Source organism: Podarcis tiliguerta, assembly GCF_965153285.1.
Source record: "Podarcis tiliguerta genome assembly, chromosome: 13".
Classification (NCBI taxonomy): Eukaryota; Metazoa; Chordata; class Lepidosauria; order Squamata; family Lacertidae; genus Podarcis; species Podarcis tiliguerta.
Window position 1 is genome coordinate 4,269,360 of NC_139546.1, and position 17,151 is coordinate 4,286,510.

At 46.3% G+C, this 17,151-nt stretch overlaps 2 protein-coding genes across 18 annotated transcripts in view; both read left to right on the forward strand.

Annotated features, from left to right (window-relative positions):
- GALNT1 (polypeptide N-acetylgalactosaminyltransferase 1) overlaps window positions 1-17,151 on the forward strand; it is a 538,911-nt gene that overhangs the window by 180,823 nt on the left and 340,937 nt on the right. The gene's annotated exons all lie outside the window — the stretch shown is intronic.
- The window catches only part of GRB10 (growth factor receptor bound protein 10), a 92,037-nt gene that overhangs the window by 16,729 nt on the left and 58,157 nt on the right, over window positions 1-17,151 (forward strand). For all 17 annotated transcript variants that reach the window (XR_014503954.1, XR_014503955.1, XR_014503956.1 and 14 more), the window contains exon 2: window positions 12,090-12,188. Coding sequence is in view for 2 of the 17 variants with exons in the window: in XM_083407612.1 (XP_083263738.1) it covers window positions 12,090-12,188 (99 nt within the window). In the remaining 15 variants the exon portion in view is untranslated. The remainder of the gene's footprint in view (window positions 1-12,089; window positions 12,189-17,151) is intronic.

Here is a 17,151-nt window from a genome sequence, read left to right on the forward strand (position 1 = left end):
GTTTTCAAAACACTCTACTCTTTATTGTCAAACTCCTTAACATATTGTCTGTCTTTTTTTTGCCGGGGGCCGGTCCACTGTCCCTCAGACATTGTGGGGGACCGGACTATATTTTGAAGAAAAAAATGAACGAATTCCTATGCCCCACAGAGATGCATTTTAAATAAAAGGACACTTTCTACTCATGTAAAAACACGCTGATTCCCAGACCATTGGCGGGCTGGATCTAGTCCCCGGGCCTTAGTTTGCCTACCCATGCCTTAGCCTATACTTCGAGGCTTCAAAGCACATACATTTCAGTAATCCTTGAGTGTCAGCCAAGGACCAAAAATGGCACCCAGACTTTTTGAGGTGCTCGCAAGTGGAGAATCTTTAGGCTCAAAATGCCCCTGGCGCCCTGCTAATTTTGAACCCTGCCCCTCACCATAGCTAATGATGAACCCTAGCAGGGACCACAGCGTTATTTCTTTCGCCATTAAATTACATGGAGCAGTAATTAATTTCTTTTGAGCGGTAAGGTTTAGACAAGTAGCGTAGCTGTTGCAGTAAAGTGATTTTTTTCCGGAGGGAGGGTGCCGGCGCGGTTTCTTGCCAGGGGCGCATAGGACCCTAAGTGTTCCTCTCTCTGTCTTGCATGCCTGCTCTCCTTCCAGCAGAACTCTTGGCCCCGGATCTGCAGATTTGCCTTGCACTGAGTTGAGAGCATTGGTGGAACAGCCAAGTACGGCCCCCTTTGGCAGCAACAACACTCCAGAGTCTTGAGCACAGGCTGTTCTGCAACTTGAGATCTTTAACAGGAAACGTCAGGGATTGAACCTGGGATTTTCTGTTGACAAAACTTGTGCTTTATCGTTGCGCCATGGGCCTTTCCCTCAACCACGCGTGGCAAATGGCCTTCTCCACAGTCACTGGGATATATCTGCTACTTTCTCCCCCTTTTGGCCAGTGACATGGGGTGGTTTATCTGCAGCCCTAAATAGATCTGATCAAGCACGTTTGGCATAATGACTCGTCAAAGTTTTGTTTAATAAACACGAGCCATTACTTGCTGTATAAATATCTCAGAGGTTTTCTGGTAGCCCAAAGTAGGAGGAATGAAACATTTGGTAAAGGGGAAACACTCAAAATGTACTTAGCAGGGTTTAAATGTTTATATTCAAATTCAAAGCTGTACTTGGAAATTATTTTTATTGACTTACCTGTATTGACATACAGTGGTGCCTCGCAAGACGAAAAGAATCCGTTCCGGGAGTCTTTTCGTCTTGCGGTTTTTTCGTCTTGCGAAGCAAGCCCATTGACAGAGTAGTGCTATTAGCGCTATTGGCTAAAAAAGGGCTAAAAACGGCTTTTTTGGGGGGGGGATTAGCGGTTTTGCTGCTAAAATGCTTTTAGCAGCTTAGCGATTCAGAATAAGGGGTTTTGGAGCAAAAAAAAATATCGATTTTTTTCGTCATTTTTCGTCTTGCGAAGCAAGCCCATAGGGAAATTCGTCTTGCGAAGCGCCTCTGCAGACGGAAAACCCTTTCGTCTTGCGGGTTTTCCGTCTTGCGAGGCATTCGTCTTGCGGGGCACCACTGTACAGTGTAAGTCTACAATAGAGTTGCCTATGCAATAACAGACAGATCTCTGCTCCTAGGAATTTTTGATCTGTAGTTGTCGGTCAGGGAAGCGTAGTGAAGGAGGGAAAGGCATGCCTAGCAAAGGGCATGAATAAGAGCAAAGGGACTTAAATTTGGTTATCGTGGGAAATGGGAATTAAGCATTGAAAATGGAATGGATAGCCTAATGGACTTGAAATGTATTAACATGCTGAGTGGCATATAATTCCTTTACACTTAAGGGTGGGTAATGAAGGTTTTGCAAATGTGTACGATGCTACTTTTAGCACACCTGAAGAGCAGTGTACATAAAAAATTATATGTGCTTCCAAGTAGTCACCAGAAAACTTAATAACCACGTTGCATTCTCTAGTATTCATCCTCATAGTGCAATCTGAGCACTATTGTGTTCTGATTTGTATGAAAGCAATCTATTTCTGAATTTTCTCAGAAAAATAATAACAATAGTGAAAAGATTTCCAGCATGTGTTGGACGGGGGAAGGCATTAGAAGAGCAGTATTATCTGACCATGCCTCTTGGTCAGCATTCGAAATTCACCCGTCGCCATTGGCTCTCTGCCACTCGGGAGCGCCCCCTTGCGACCAAGTCAAGATTTCCAGTCATGTGGTTTGCGACCAAAATCTCCTTTCCCTGGGCAGGAGAGGGGGGGGGGGGGCAGCCTCTTGATGCGCTGAGTCAGAGGGAACATTTTTCATTGTTGTACAATTTGCATAAGTAAGCAAACTCTGAAGAAGGGGCAGAAAGGGAGATCTGGCTGATTTTCACCCCTCCCCTTAAATCTCACACTTTGCAGATAGAAACACATTGTGGTTTGCAAACAAATAGATTGCTTCTCTCTTGCAGGGTGGGGATGGGGATCAGGAAGAGATCCGGCTGATTTTCACCCCTTTCCTTCAGTTTTTCTGTGAGACAATGTTGAGGTTTGCTGCAAACTGTTCAATCAATTTATTGCTTGTGGGGCTTCTTCTCCAAAGTGAAATGGCTCTGGCAGTAAGGAAGTCCCACTTTTTTTGCTTTGCCTCTCATTTCTTCTCATAATAATATGTTTGCTGGCTTGCTTGGAAGAATAAAGGTTTGTCCCCTTTATTTGGATTTTGCTGTATCGTTTTTTCTAGGAATGGAGGTTGAGTGAGTGAGATGTACTAGATGTGTGTGGTCTGTTTTTTTCAACCCAGTCTGCAGCACGAGACACAGCATCTTTCTAGACCTTTTTGGAGTTAGCAAAGTCTGCTGATGACACCAAATTGTTCAGGGTAGTTTTTATCTAAAAGAGGCTGTGAGGCACTCCAAAAGGATCTCTCCAAACTGAGTGAATGAGCCGGACAAACGCCAGCTCCCTCAGCTTGAAAGCCAGATGAGCTCTGTACCCCATAGTCCCTTTTACTGGACCTAACCTTTACCTTAGTGGTTAGAGTGTCTGTAGGACTAGAACCTGGGAGCCCAGGGTTCAAATCCCCTCTCAGCCATGAAGTTCAGTGGGTGTTATTGTCCTATACATACCTAAATTTAAGTCCCATTGTGCTCTCTGTATGACGTGTTTTGCTATGGCTGGCTCAAACTCTCCAAATTGCCAAAAAACCAAAACCAAATAAGTTTTCTACGCAAAGTTGTTCACAAATTTATAAAGATACAGGTTTTGGCAAACTACCCCTCTAATTGGGCACAAGAGGTTTTCAGTTTTGCTAGAATGAAACTGCAGTCACATCTCTTATAGACTGCTTTTCCACTTGATTGCTTCTGTATTTCAAAAGAGCTTTTGTTTTGTGCACAGCATTTATTCCATCTTCAGCTAGAACCCCCACCTCGTCTTCATTTGCTTTGTAATCTTGTATTTAAAAACTGTGCCTAGACACATAGTTGTGGCGACCATAATTTAGGTTTAAGGTGCCATTTGGCTCCTTGCTTTTATATCTCTGATTCTAGCGCTGCTCTTTGTGTTGGCCTTGAGACGGGGAGAGCAGGATGTCCTCATTGCCTGGCTGAGGGCACCAAGCAGTAGTAATCACATTGTGGCAGTGATGCAATGAGAGAAGCTTGCCAAGTCTAAACAATTTCAAGAATCCCCAGATGTAAATACTGTGCCGTCAAAGATAGTTCAACAGAAATTCCAAGCAAATCGTACTTTGGCACGTCTGGAACCCTAAAGAACATTTTTGCAAGGCGAAGAATTCACTGGGGCTGTTTCGCGAAAAGGCTTTTGATCCTATAGATAGGCAAAGTGAACCAACACCTTTGGTTGTATGCAGGCATCTTGGGTGTGGTTTTGGCTCTGAATTTAGGGGTGCAAAGTTAATGAACTTAATTAAGTCTGTGTGCTTTAATCAGCAGATTAATTGGCTAAAGTATTAGTTTGAGGGGAATGAGTGTTGGTGGGGCTGCGGTTTAAGGCCACACTTTATCCCTTGAGATTATTTTAGTCTTTGCCCCCTTACTTCAATGGGAAAGGAAAAAGGAAAATGTTAAAGACCATTGCAGAGTCTGCGAGGGTTTGATGAACTTGGATTTTTAGCATCCTTCCGAATAGTGCAAACCTGTTGTGCTGCAGGCCTTGGTGAATAAATTCCTGTTCACCTGTCCCTGAACTTCAGCAGGACAATGCTATAGCACAGTTGCCTTCTTGTCCCGAATGTTGTGGGTTAGGGCCAGGTATTCAGGAAGGTATTCATCTGGCACCAAATTTGAATGGTACATTCAGGTTGAGGCCACCAATATATTGGCAAATTGTCTGAAACTGTGTTGAAATTGTCTGTGTTGGGGTTCAGATGGCAATGCCGGTTTCAGACAATTTGAGCTGGTGATACGTCATGCCAGCTCAAAAGGCCTGCAGATGGCAAAGCTGCAGGCAGGCAGGCGGAGTCTGAGAAGGTTCTGGCACCTTCTCAGGCTCCTTCTGCCTGCCTGCACCTTTCAGGAATTCCCCATACCTCCTGCTCACATGAGCCAGAGCGATATGGGGGCTCATTCAGCTGAGGTGCAGGAGGCTTCTCTTAAACAATCCCCCCCCCCCATTTCCTCTGGGAGTCCTTTCCAGACTTTTAAATAGCCATTTGCCAACCATGTGTAGGAGTTGCCTCCAGGTAAATCTGCAGGGAAGATTCTGTAAACAGAGCGAAAGTTGGCTCCTTTTCTCTTCTCCTTTCTTGCTGTTGACTTACATTGGCATGCATGGGGCAGACTAATAGTTTCTGCAGACATATTGTCTGTAGACGCCGCCCATGAGCATTTTGTTACAGGTCCCCACTTATTCTAATATTGAACCTGATCAATTTCCCACAGCATAGCCAACCACAGATAGGAGTTGATAGGAACTCCCCAGGTATGCAAAAGTCTTAATTTCACAAACTAATAAAGAGAAAAAGGACAACCTAAGACAGCCTGACAAGGACTTAGCGTGCTCACTGCCCCCAGGAGCCAAAAACAGAGGTCACTTTCAGACATTGAGATTACAGTTGCAGTGTGTATTTTTGCATGTCACCTTGCACAGTTACTGCTCAAGAAGAAAATGGCAGGATGGTTCTGTTGCGCTCACAGGTCATCCCAAACTAGCATAGGCTTAGGGCTACATATGTGTGCTGCTCCCATGGTGCTAAGAAAGGTCTGCCACTTGTTTTCATGTCAGCTCATCATACACCTGCCTGATGGGTTTGTTACTGAAGCTACAGAAAATGTATGTTAGTCACAGTCAGAGGTCCTTGGCTTGTGCTGTAGACATAAGCCATGGTGGGTCTCCCCAGGCTTAGGTCCCTTGAGCAAACTCTGGGCCCTGTTTTGCCCACAACTTTACTGCTTTATTGTGTACTCATTATTTGGGTTGGTAGAGGTTTTTGCTCAAAGGAAGGTGAGGCAAGTCTCTCCCCCCCCCCCCCAAGTTCATTGTGGGTTCTCTGTTGCATCATATTGTGCATCATATTTAATCTGCAGGAACCATGAATGGCGTGCAAATTAGATATCCAGAGCCTTTGCATAGGCCACTGTGAGTGCTATTTAAAGGAACAGCCTCTACTTGCTAAGTGCCTTCAATTGTAAAAAAAAATAAATCTGCAGCAATTGGTGATTTATGGCCGGCTTATTGTTTTCAAAACTTATTCACCCTTAGAAACTGCCTTGACTAAATTTTCATTCTGCTGCTTGGTCATGATTTCCATTTGAAGAGTTCAGTGCCTCTTTTTTTTAAAAGGAAAAGCACAACCCTGATTAATGGAATTGTCACCTTTCAATCTTGGGGTACAAAATTTGACGACAGTCCTGCGTTGTGGATTAGTCAATAGTGATATATGAGCTCTTTCTTGGCAATATTCTGTCAGTGTGGTAACTGAGAACTGTTGCTGCAACCGGGTCCCACATTATTTCCCAACTATTATGCCTCCCCCGCCAAACCCTTTCCCCAGTTCTCATAGATGCCCTACATCCCCTCACCTTCGGCAATACAGTGGTGTCTTTTTGACCACGTGTCTTCTTTTGAGTGTCAGGGATGCGGGTGGCGCTGTGGTCTAAACCACTGAACCTAGGGCTTGCTGATCAGAAGGTCGGCGGTTCAAATTCCCGCAACGGGGTGAGCTCCTGTTCCTCTGTCCCAGCTCCTGCCAACCTAGCAGTTCAAAAGCACACCAGTGCAAGTAAATAAATGGGTACTGCTCTGGCAGGAAGGTAAACAGCGTTTCCATGCGCTGCTCTGGTTCGCCAGAAGCGGCTTAGTCATGCTGGCCACATGACCCGGAAGCTGTCTGCGGACAAACGCTGGCTCCCTCGGCCTATAGAGTAAGATGAGTGCTGCAACCCCAGAGTCATCCACGACTGGACCTAACAGTCAGGGGTACCTTTACCTCCTTTTGAGTAGTCCTGATGGAGGCACATTAGGCAGTTTCAACTTGGAATCTGATTGTGTCTCTCCCACGCTGCTCTCCTCCTTGCCAGATCCTCCATGCTACGTAACTGGAGAGCAAGACCTGGATGATGCTTCCTTTAGTAAATCTGCCCCTAGGACTAGGCATCGCCCCTTGGCTTTTTTGTCTGAAGGACAACCATATTTTCAGTCTTAACACATTCATGCAGAAAAGCCCTTATCTTGTGGGGGGAGACCCTCACTTTAGCATAGAGGTGGGAATTCTGTCATCTTTCCCACGGAAATGATCACAGTTTATTTTGGTGCCTGTCCGATTCAGGACACTTGGCTAGGAAAGGTCAGCAGGCAGATTCACGGAACAAACATCCCTGTTGTGTTTTTTTTTTTACAGTGGCATAACTGTCACGGCTTTCTTCAAAGCATTCTGGGAATCGTAGTTGCTGATAATTCACTTTAATCCCCAGAACCTTTTCATTCTGCAGTGTAAATAGGCCCAGTTCATCTCTCTCTCTCTCTCTCTCTCTTTTTTGAAAGATTACTAAAGTACCTTTTGGGGAATTTCCATTGTGTTTTATCTTTTTGAGATAATTTAAGTGTAGTAATGCTGAAGGACATGATGTGTTATCTTCAACGCAACAGCACTAAATAAGGCCACACAACACAAATGCCAAATTAGGGGCGTGAGTCTCTGGCTGTGTTGCTTGAGAAGGATAGAAGTTGCACACAAGAATAGCACATATGAACGGTCATATTCATTTTCTCATATCCAAGGCAAAATGATGGTAGGCAGATACCTGGCTTAGATTTTTAGGAATACCCAAGGCCAGGTTTGGAGATGAAACTAAATAAAGCGATCTGTATGAAAGCAGCCACAGCTGGCATTGGGAACCTTAAATATGGGGAAGGGCCACCATATATTGGGAGCGGAAAGTCGCAGGTTCAATCCCTGGTGGCCTCTCCAGGCAGGCTTGGGAGAGACGCATGCCTGAAACCCTGGAGAACCACAACCTGCCTGAGCAGACAGTACTGAGCTGGGTGGACCAATGGCCTGACTCTGTGAGGCTGCTTCCTGTCTTGCTAATTTCCTGACACTTCCTCCGAGAAGGTTGCCCTATGACAATAAAAGGTACCCCTGCCCGTATGGGCCAGTCTTGACAGAATCTAGGGTTGTGTGCCCATCTCACTCAAGAGGCCGGGGGCCAGCGCTGTCCGGAGACACTTCCGGGTCACGTGACCAGCGTGACATTGCTGCTCTGGCGAGCCAGAGCCGCACACGGAAACGCCGTTTACCTTCCCGCTAGTAAGCGGTCCCTATTTATCTACTTGCCCCCGGGGGTGCTTTCGAACTGCTAGGTTGGCAGGCGCTGGGACCGAGCAACGGGAGCGCACCCTGCTGTGGGGATTCGAACCGCCGACCTTTCGATCGGCAAGCCCTAGGCACTGAGGCTTTTACCCACAGCGCCACCCGCCCTATGACAATAAACTCTTGCAATTACACAATGTGGGCATAGCATCGTGTTCTATTGGAATGTACTAGCACTATCTTTTGGTGTTCATTTTTATTTCTTTATTATGTCTATCTCCCGGCTTTTCCTTGGAGGAGCTCAGCATGATCTCATAGGTTAGTCATTTCCATTTCTTTTCAAGAAATGGAAGAGGCCAGAGCTGCAAGAGGTTGGGCAGAAAGGGAGCACGGGCGGACGCGCCTTGACTTTCCCGTGGTCATTGCAAACCGGCGGTTAGAGCCAAGGCCCCGCCTTGTGACCGAATGGTGGACTTGGACCAGGAAGCGTGTGACAGAACAATGAAATGGGTTACTGAAGGAATAGACTAGGTTCTGTTTGAGCTTGGGTTAATCGTTGCCTGATTTCTGTAATTTTAGAAAGCTGTATGAGGCCTTAATGTTCATTTCCCCATGCATATTCCCTGAAGCATTCATCCACCAGATCCGTAGGCTCTGCCAGAGAAAGCGGTCTCTGACTGACGATGTCAGTGGCCTCCAGCTCCTCTCCTTAGATCTGACTTGGAACCAAGTGGCACTGATGGATCCGTGTCAGGAGGGTCTTGCTGATGACACTACCTTGGGTCAAGCAACCATGAACCTTTCAGGCCCCAGTTCAGTTGTCTCTTCAAATAGATAGAAGTTTGGAGAGTAGATGGTTGTGGTTCGAGGACCCGACCCCCGCGGAGAGGAAATGAATACACCAGGACACGTGATATATGGTTTATGGGCATGAAAAGGCCACAACTTTATTGGTTACAGCAGTGGAAAAGGTATTGGCTTAGGCATTGGATATCCACCACAGGGGTTGAATCACCAGTAGGCGGAGCCTGTTGATGCTAATTCAACTAAAGGCTCTCCCCTGATGCCACCGGGGGTCGTGCCATGGCCTCCCGCCAAGCAGGCATCGGACAGAATACACGACCGCCGGATTCCTTTAATGGAATACCCAAAATTGAAGGCATAGGCGATGGCCACACCTAGCCTTCCAACACACCACAACACAATAATCCAATGCCTAACCTACCCACCAATACCACGAAAGTTGTGACGATTGCTACGAGGCAGGTGAAAAAACCAAATGGCCTAATGCCATGTGGAAAAACTCCTACCAGGCCCCCCGCCTAACCAGGGCGACCAACCTAAGGTCCATAGCAAGGTCGAGACCCTAAGCTGAAGGGAGTGGAGGGTGGGTGACTCTCGGTGGGCGAAGAGAAAATGAGGCCGGGGAGAGGGCTGGCGCGGTAACTTGAAGTTACCTGGGCACGCCCCCTGCCGGCTCCCGATTGGGTGCCGGTCAGTGGGCGGGGCGCCAGCCAGGTAACAGGGAAAGCAGGGGGCGGCTGCCCCTTGCAAGGGGCGGTGCTCGGGCTCACGCCCACAACCACTCCCCTCCCTTCCAGGGAGGAGAGTCTTTGTCACATGGCACAGCTGCTTCCCAAGGATTCCTCCTGCCAGATCCTATCCGAAGGGGCCAGTTGTTCTGAGCACTTTTGCACCAGAGGACCCTGTCCAACTGTGATCTTGCACAGCTCACCTTGGAAGAAGAAAAGAATTGTCAGCAGCAGTCTGGCCTGTGCATGCATTGTAGAAAGGCCTGGCGTGATGCGCTTAAGTCATGTGCTCTCCTGCCTCTTCCTGACATTTTACTACCACTTATTTTGATCTTTCCCATGTTTTTCAAATGTATTTATTTATTTTTCAGTTGCCTGCATAAGGTCGTGTAAGAAAAGTGAGGGTAACTTGTAGGCTTAATGCAGGCACAGGCAAACTTGGCCCTCCATATGTTTTGGGACTACAACTCCCATGATCCCTAGCTAGCAGGACCAGTGGTCAGGGATGATGGGAATTGTAGTCTCAAAACATCTGGAGGGCCGAGTTTGTCTATGCCTGGTCGACACTGACGGGCAAAGGTTCTCCGGGGTTTCAGTCCTTCTGCATGCAAAAAGCAGATAGCCTACCACTGAGCTGCAGGCCTTGAAGGCATGGTCATTTTCTGCAGCCCCGTTTCCTAAGATCCCGTGACTGGAGATGCGAAAGAATTGTAGCTGGCACATTCTGAATGCAAATCCTGTGCGGTGCCACTGAGTTACGGCTCTGTCTCCTTTGACTGTTCCTTGCTTCATCTGAGTTTGTGAGGAGATGGGTGCTTAGGAACAGGCTGTGCTGGAGGAGAGGTCCCCTGAAAACAGCCGTTCTCTCAGTTATTTGTTGTCAGAGGCTACAGGCCTCTTGTCTAGACCTTGAGATGAAGGCATCGGCTCCCCTTTTAACTGTGTCAGCTTAACCAGAAGAAGGGGTTGCAAGTACAGTATTTCAGAGGCACATGCTGCCTTCTAGAACATTTTCTTCTGAAACTGCGCATTCAGGTGGCCTATGAAAGGGCCTTCTTCGCATACTCTTATTGTTTTGGTGGGAATACTCATATGTGACCTAGTGGGGCTGGCACTGAAGATGGCAGTCCGTCTCTTCCTCTAATGTTTTGGCACTCTTACCATTGCATGACACCATTGCACGAATGGGGATACTTTCAGAAATAGTCCTCATTGCATGTACAGTGGTACCTCGGGTTACATACACTTCAGGTTACAGACTCTGCTAACCCAGAAATAGTGCTTCAGGTTAAGAACTTTGCTTCAGGATGAGAACAGAAATCATGCTCCGGCGGCGGGGCAGCAGCAGGAGGCCCCATTAGCTAAAGTGGTGCTTCAGGTTAAGAACAGTTTCAGGTTAAGAACAGACCTCCGGAACGAATTAAGTACTTAACCCGAGGTACCGCTGTAATGTGTAGTTGCTCGCTGATATTTTTTAAGGGTGGGAAGGTGCCTGTCCCCTCCTTTTTTTACTAGGCAATCAACCCTATGCATGCTTGCTTCTGTCCCCACTGCATTTAGTGGAGCTTGTGCCAAGGTTGGGGTGCGGGTGGCGCTGTGGTCTAAACCACTGAGCCTCTGGGCTTGCCAATCAAAAGGTTGGCAGTTCGAATCCCCACAACGGGGTGAGCTCCTGTTGCTCAGTCCCAGCTCCTGCCAACCTAGCAGTTCGAAAGCATGCCAAAAAGTGCAAGGAGATAAATAGGTACCGCTCCGGCGGGAAGGTAAGCGGCGTCTCCATGTGCTGCTCTGGTTTCGCCAGAAGTGGGTTAGTCATGCAGACCACATGACCTGGAAGCTGTACGCCGGCTCCCTCGGCCAGTAAAGCGAGATGAGCTTTACCGCAACCCCAGAGCCATTCGTGACTGGACTTAACTGTCAGGGGTCCTTTACCTTTACCTCCTTTTTATGCCAAGGTTAGGATGTGTAGGATTGCAGAAAATTGCAATGTGAGAATAATTGCATTCATAAGCCTTTTTCTGCATGACTTTATAGAAGTTTCTTTCCTAGCAGAATTGTGAAAAGCAGTTGACCAAGAAGTGTACTCCTAAATGGAGCTCCTTCGAGGTGATTGTCAGCTAAACAGAGAAGCTGTGTGTTTAGTTATTGAATCCAGGCAGCCAGCAGACTAGGTGATGTGCAGGCACATAAGCCTGTGTTTAGTGTGAACGATATCAGTGCAAAGGCTTTGCTGTCTATTGCTTCTAAGCGGATTACACTGTTGCACATGCAGATCATAGGAATTTGTAAGGCAAAGAGCACCTCTTCCTACAGTGGTAGGACTCAGTAGTTTAAAAATAAAATAAATTTCTACCTTTCGAATGTTTCGTAGGTTTATAAGTAGTCGTTTGTCAGATCTCTTGCGGTAAGTCAGAAGACTCTCCAAGTGATTAGGCAGGGAAATCTTGTTGTAATTTGGGGGGTGTTCTTTTGTATGCAGAATTTGTTGTGCTCTGCGTGACTTACAGAGGTATGTGGGTGTTTGGGCAAGTCAGGTATGCTAGTAAAATTTTATGTGGGCTAGCAGCTGTTATGGGCTTTATTCCAGTCCTTCTGTTATGCAATAAAATAACATTGAATGGCATGAACCTGTCTGCTAGGCTTTCAATATTACTTCCATGCTGTGATTGGCAGAAGGGCACAAGCTTTTCTCTTCCTCTCTCTGTCCCTCCATCTCCAAGTTATTTACCATATTAACAATTTGTCAACGCCTCCGGCACAGTTTTCTCACCATCTTGTTTTTACACTGCAGGTGCCGCAAAGCAGTAGATGTAATTTTGAAGATATTCTGAAGGCACAAATGGCTTTAGCTGGCTGCCCAGACTCCATTTTGCACCATCCTTACCGAATAGTAAGTTATAACTTAAATATATTTAAAATGCATGGAATCCAGCTGTAGTGGTGGAGTAAAGTCTGTTTACTGAGCTGAGTAACTCACTAGTTAGCCTTAATTTCGTCAGTGGCCTGGATCAGACTTAAAGGGAATCCAGGCTTTCCTGCTATATCAGCGATTCATTGTGAGCCTTGGGCTCATGTGCTCTTACTCTCAGCCTCATCTGCATGCCAGAGGAGATCGGAAGATTTCCCTCCCAATTTTTAACAGACTGCAAACCAGGATCCAAAACCAGCTGCCAAACCAGAGCTTAAACAAACCATACTTCTCTGTGTTTGGACCTTGACACGGAACTGCAGCTTGTTTAAAATGGGAAGCGAGATCCTCCAAACTCATCTTCCAGGCATTCAGAGGAGGAGGAGTTGAGGAGGTAGAATTGGAACCCGAGGCATGCACTGACTCATGTACAGATTGGGAAACCATAGTTTCGCACTATGGTGGACCCACAACTTAATGTAGGATTTATTTACGTGATTGCAGCTTTGCATGGGTGGTGGGTGAATAAATAAACCGATTGAGAGCTGGGGGATGGGACAATCAGAAGGGGTTGTCCAAGATCTGGCAAAGGTCTCAAGAGGGGCATGGCGGAGGGTTCTTTCTGTGCAGAGTTTTCTTGACACTGAAAGTTTTTAAGCCCTCCATCTTGCTTACCGGGCTCTGGTAAGGTTACACAAGGCCTCTGGAAGGGAAGGCTGTGGATTTACTATTCGTCAACTAATATTTTTACTGGGGAAAGTGTAGCACGTTTCAGACCTGCACAAGTTGTGACCCATTGAGCTGTGCATTGTGGTTCTGCATTGTGGCAGCAGAAGAATATCTTTGGTTTCCCCAGTGGGCCACCATGCATGGCAGGAGGACTGTGCCTGGCTTTATGGGCTAACTTTAGCTGCTTTTTGTGCCATGATGGCTAACCTGTACTACTAGGCCAGTAAGTATTCAAAGTCTGCTTTGGAAAATGAGTGGCTGGTCTTGGTGTTTTAGAAGCAAGCAGCCATTCCAGATCAGCTGTACATAGGATGACTCAGAAAGTGAGGGTGACTGAAGCCCTCAAAATTTACTTTGAAGGTCCTTCTCAAGGTGCTTTATTATGACATATTATGGTTTAGGCTATTTTCAGGGGAAATAATCACAGCTCTGTAAATAGTGAACGAATTTTGGGACACCCAGATCAAAGGCAAAGAGCAGTGCTACTAAAAGGGGTGTTCCTGCAACAGCAATATGGGTTGGTGGCTCCTGCTAGTTGTATCAAAACCAACCATGAAGGAGAGGCTATCTCAATCTTCACAGAAGCCAGGAGGAGGCTGGCGCAAGACCGATGTTTCATGCTGGGGATGAAGTTGAAAAAAGGTTATGGAGAAATGATAGTAATCTCAACCAGATACAAATGTAATGCTTCTGCTGGTGCTCTTGCTAACCACGAAAGCAACTGAAATAGCCTGTAAAACAGTGATGAGGAATTTGCAGGTCTGTTTAGGCCCAGCCTATGAGGTGGCTCCCTGCCAACCACACCTGATGTAATATGTGATTTGCAGTGTGTGGTAGCCAGGGACATGGCTGCAAAGGAACAAGCAGGGGCTTAAAAGTTGCCAGTTGTTTCTGTGCAAGCAGGGCTTCCCATCAGTGCTGGTAAGCAGGGATCAGGAACTCCCTAGTCCTGCTTTCTGTTTTGAAGGATGGATAAAATTCAAAGTATTGCACTTGGGCAAAAGTATTGCACTTGGGCAAAAAAAATTAAGTATTGCACTTGGGCAAAAAAAATTAAGTATTGCACTTGGGCAAAAAAAATGAGAGGCACAAATACAAGATGGGTGACGCCTGGCTTGAGAGCAGTACATGTGAAAAGGATCTAGGAGTCTTGGTTGACCACAAACTTGACATGAGCCAACAGTGTGACGCGGCAGCTAAAAAAGCCAATGCAATTCTGGGCTGCATCAATAGGAGTATAGCATCTAGATCAAGGGAAGTAATAGTGCCACTGTATTCTGCTCTGGTCAGACCTCACCTGGAGTACTGTGTCCAGTTCTGGGCACCACAGTTCAAGAAGGACACTGACAAACTGGAACGTGTCCAGAGGAGGGCAACCAAAATGGTCAAAGGCCTGGAAACGATGCCTTCTGAGGAACGGCTAAGGGAGCTGGGCATGTTTAGCCTGGAGAAGAGGAGGTTAAGGGGTGATATGATAGCCATGTTCAAATATATAAAAGGATGTCACATAGAGGAGGGAGAAAGGTTGTTTTCTGCTGCTCCAGAGAAGCGGACACGGAGCAATGGATCCAAACGACAAGAAAGAAGATTCCACCTAAACATGAGGAAGAACTTCCTGACAGTAAGAGCTGTTCGACAGTGGAATTTGCTGCCAAGGAGTGTGGTGGAGTCTCCTTCTTTGGAGGTCTTTAAGCAGAGGCTGGACAACCATATGTCAGGAGTGCTCTGATGGTGTTTCCTGCTTGGCAGGGGGTTGGACTCGATGGCTCTTGTGGTCTCTTCCAACTCTATGATTCTATGATTCAAACCATTTCCTCAAAATGGACTTTGAGGAGTCCATTTTGTAACCATGTAAACAGAATGGAAGGTGCACTCCCAGTGCCTGTCAGCTGATTGGCACTGAAAGTGCATCTTCAGACAAGGTTGCTCTAACCACTAGTCAGCTGATCAGTTATAGCAACTTCCTTTAGACTTGGGACAAGTATTAGGCATCCTTCAATTTGCAGCACTCGTGTCACCTTTCAGGGGTGAGACGAATGTTACTCAGATGCTGAGAGATTTGAGTTGCCCTATGTGTGGTATCTTGGGTACCAAAACACTAATCATGCAAGGCTATGTGTGTTTACCAAAGACAAGAAGGATCTGCCCATCAAAAAGTGCTTTTGGGTTCTGTGTTGCACATGCTAATTAATCCCCAGGCTACAACTGGAACATATAAACGCTGTTTTCTTGAACATACTTCCACTCTGCAAGTGAAGTTCCATGGCAGAGTAATAAACAAACACAACCAGACTTAATGAGACCTCTGAACACTTCTGAATTTGCTGAATCTTCTGTTTTCTCAGGATCACAATACAGTCGTACCTTGGTTCCCGAATACCCTGGAACTCAGACGTTTTGGTTCCCGAATGCTGCAAACCCGGAAATGATTGTTCCAGTTTGCAGAAGTTCTTTTGGAACCTGAACATCTGACAAGCATCCTGCAGCCAATCAGAAGCCGTGACTTGGTTTTCAAACATTTTAGAAGTTGAACAGACTTCTGGAATGGATTCTGTTCATCTTCCAAGGTACGACTGTACGCTCATTCTATAGAATCATACACAGTCAGTGATCTTCAAAAGTATGTACCTGTTCTATACTTCCTGGATGTGCTTGGTAGGAACTTGAGGCGTTGAGTTGGTTCATTGTTGATAGCAGCAGTTCATGTGAGTCCTGGGTGTCTCGGGCGCCTGTCTTGGTGAGATGCTTCAGGTCCCCGATTCAGCAAGCATGGGAAACAGAACAATGTGTCTTTTGTAGAGCACCCACATAGCCATGTCTTCCTTCTGTTGCTTGCTGGTTCTTGCATGTCCATTCCTATTTCTTTAATTCTGACCTTGTCCCACATGAGCAGTATGGAGAAAATGGTTTTACTGGTGGGGTTCTACTGTATCCCTCTTATGTGATGTCAGAAACATCATCACGTTCACAATATGCCAGGAACAGTGTGCAAAGCAACAGTCTGTGTGCTCATTTGCATAACGGTAAGTACAACTTGGGCACAATTGCTAATAATCAGGCAAGATGTTCTCTGTACAGAAGTGTTGCTGCCGCAGTCCTACAGTATGATAAAGAAAGGTTGCAAGTGAGGAATGTTCTCTAGAATCTACACAGTAAAAGTAATCATTGTCATCATCGTGTGATTTGAATGCCACCTTTCCATAGTTCAAAGCATGCGCAAGGCGGCTTGCAACATGAGCTGATTTACATAATTGCAAACATAAGAAAAGTAGTTGTAAACGATAAATAAAGCACATCAAAAAATTGCATGACCAAATCACACAATTTCCACATAATTCATAATAAGATTTAAAAACAGCAACAAAAAGAGGCTGTTCAACGGCCTCAGCTTTTGTAGCTGGAGTCAGTCCAGGCCCCGCCCTGCCAGGTCAGGTGAAAAAATACCTTTAGGGCAGGGAGCAGGTGTTTCAGGACTCCCAGGCAAGATGGTTGCTGGTCTCAGCTTTTGCTGGAGGTAGCTGGAGTCTCTTTGCTCACTCACATTGGAGGATAAATGGCTCAGGCATACCTGCTCAGAGGTAGTAATGAGGTGAGAGAAGATGTTCAGACCTTTCTAGCAATCATTTGGTATAATAGACATCACAAAGTGAGCAGTTGCTGCAGTTATTATGGCGAACCACTAAAACAAATGTCACTTTTGTCGGATTATTTTCTCGTTAGGACCAACGTTGCAAGAAATCCTGTCCTGTGTGCCCTTACTTGTAAATAAGTCACATTAAACCTGCTGTCCTAACCATTTAAGGCTGCAGAAGCTATACTAATAACAGGCACTGCTTATGGGGACTGGCTTCCTGCCACAATAGCTGCACATTGCACAGAGTGCGTCCCACTGGGTTGCATGAGGAATGCTCCCTGGGAAGTGTTTACAGGACTCCAGCCTGAATTCATTACTCTTGAAAAGTGCCACACAGGCCTTCTAACAGGGCTCCCAGGTACTCTCAGAATCATGGGGAAATATTAATATCCCACTCCCCACTTAATGCAATTCTACACCTTTTTTCTAGAATGTGGACTACTAAGCCAACGAGGAGCTGGAGGGCAGGATCTGAAATGTCCATTTGGCAGCTGTGTGGCCTTGGCCTGGTCACCATCCCTTAGGCCAGGCATAGGCAACCTCGGCCCTCCAAATGTTTTGGGACTACAACTCCTATGATCC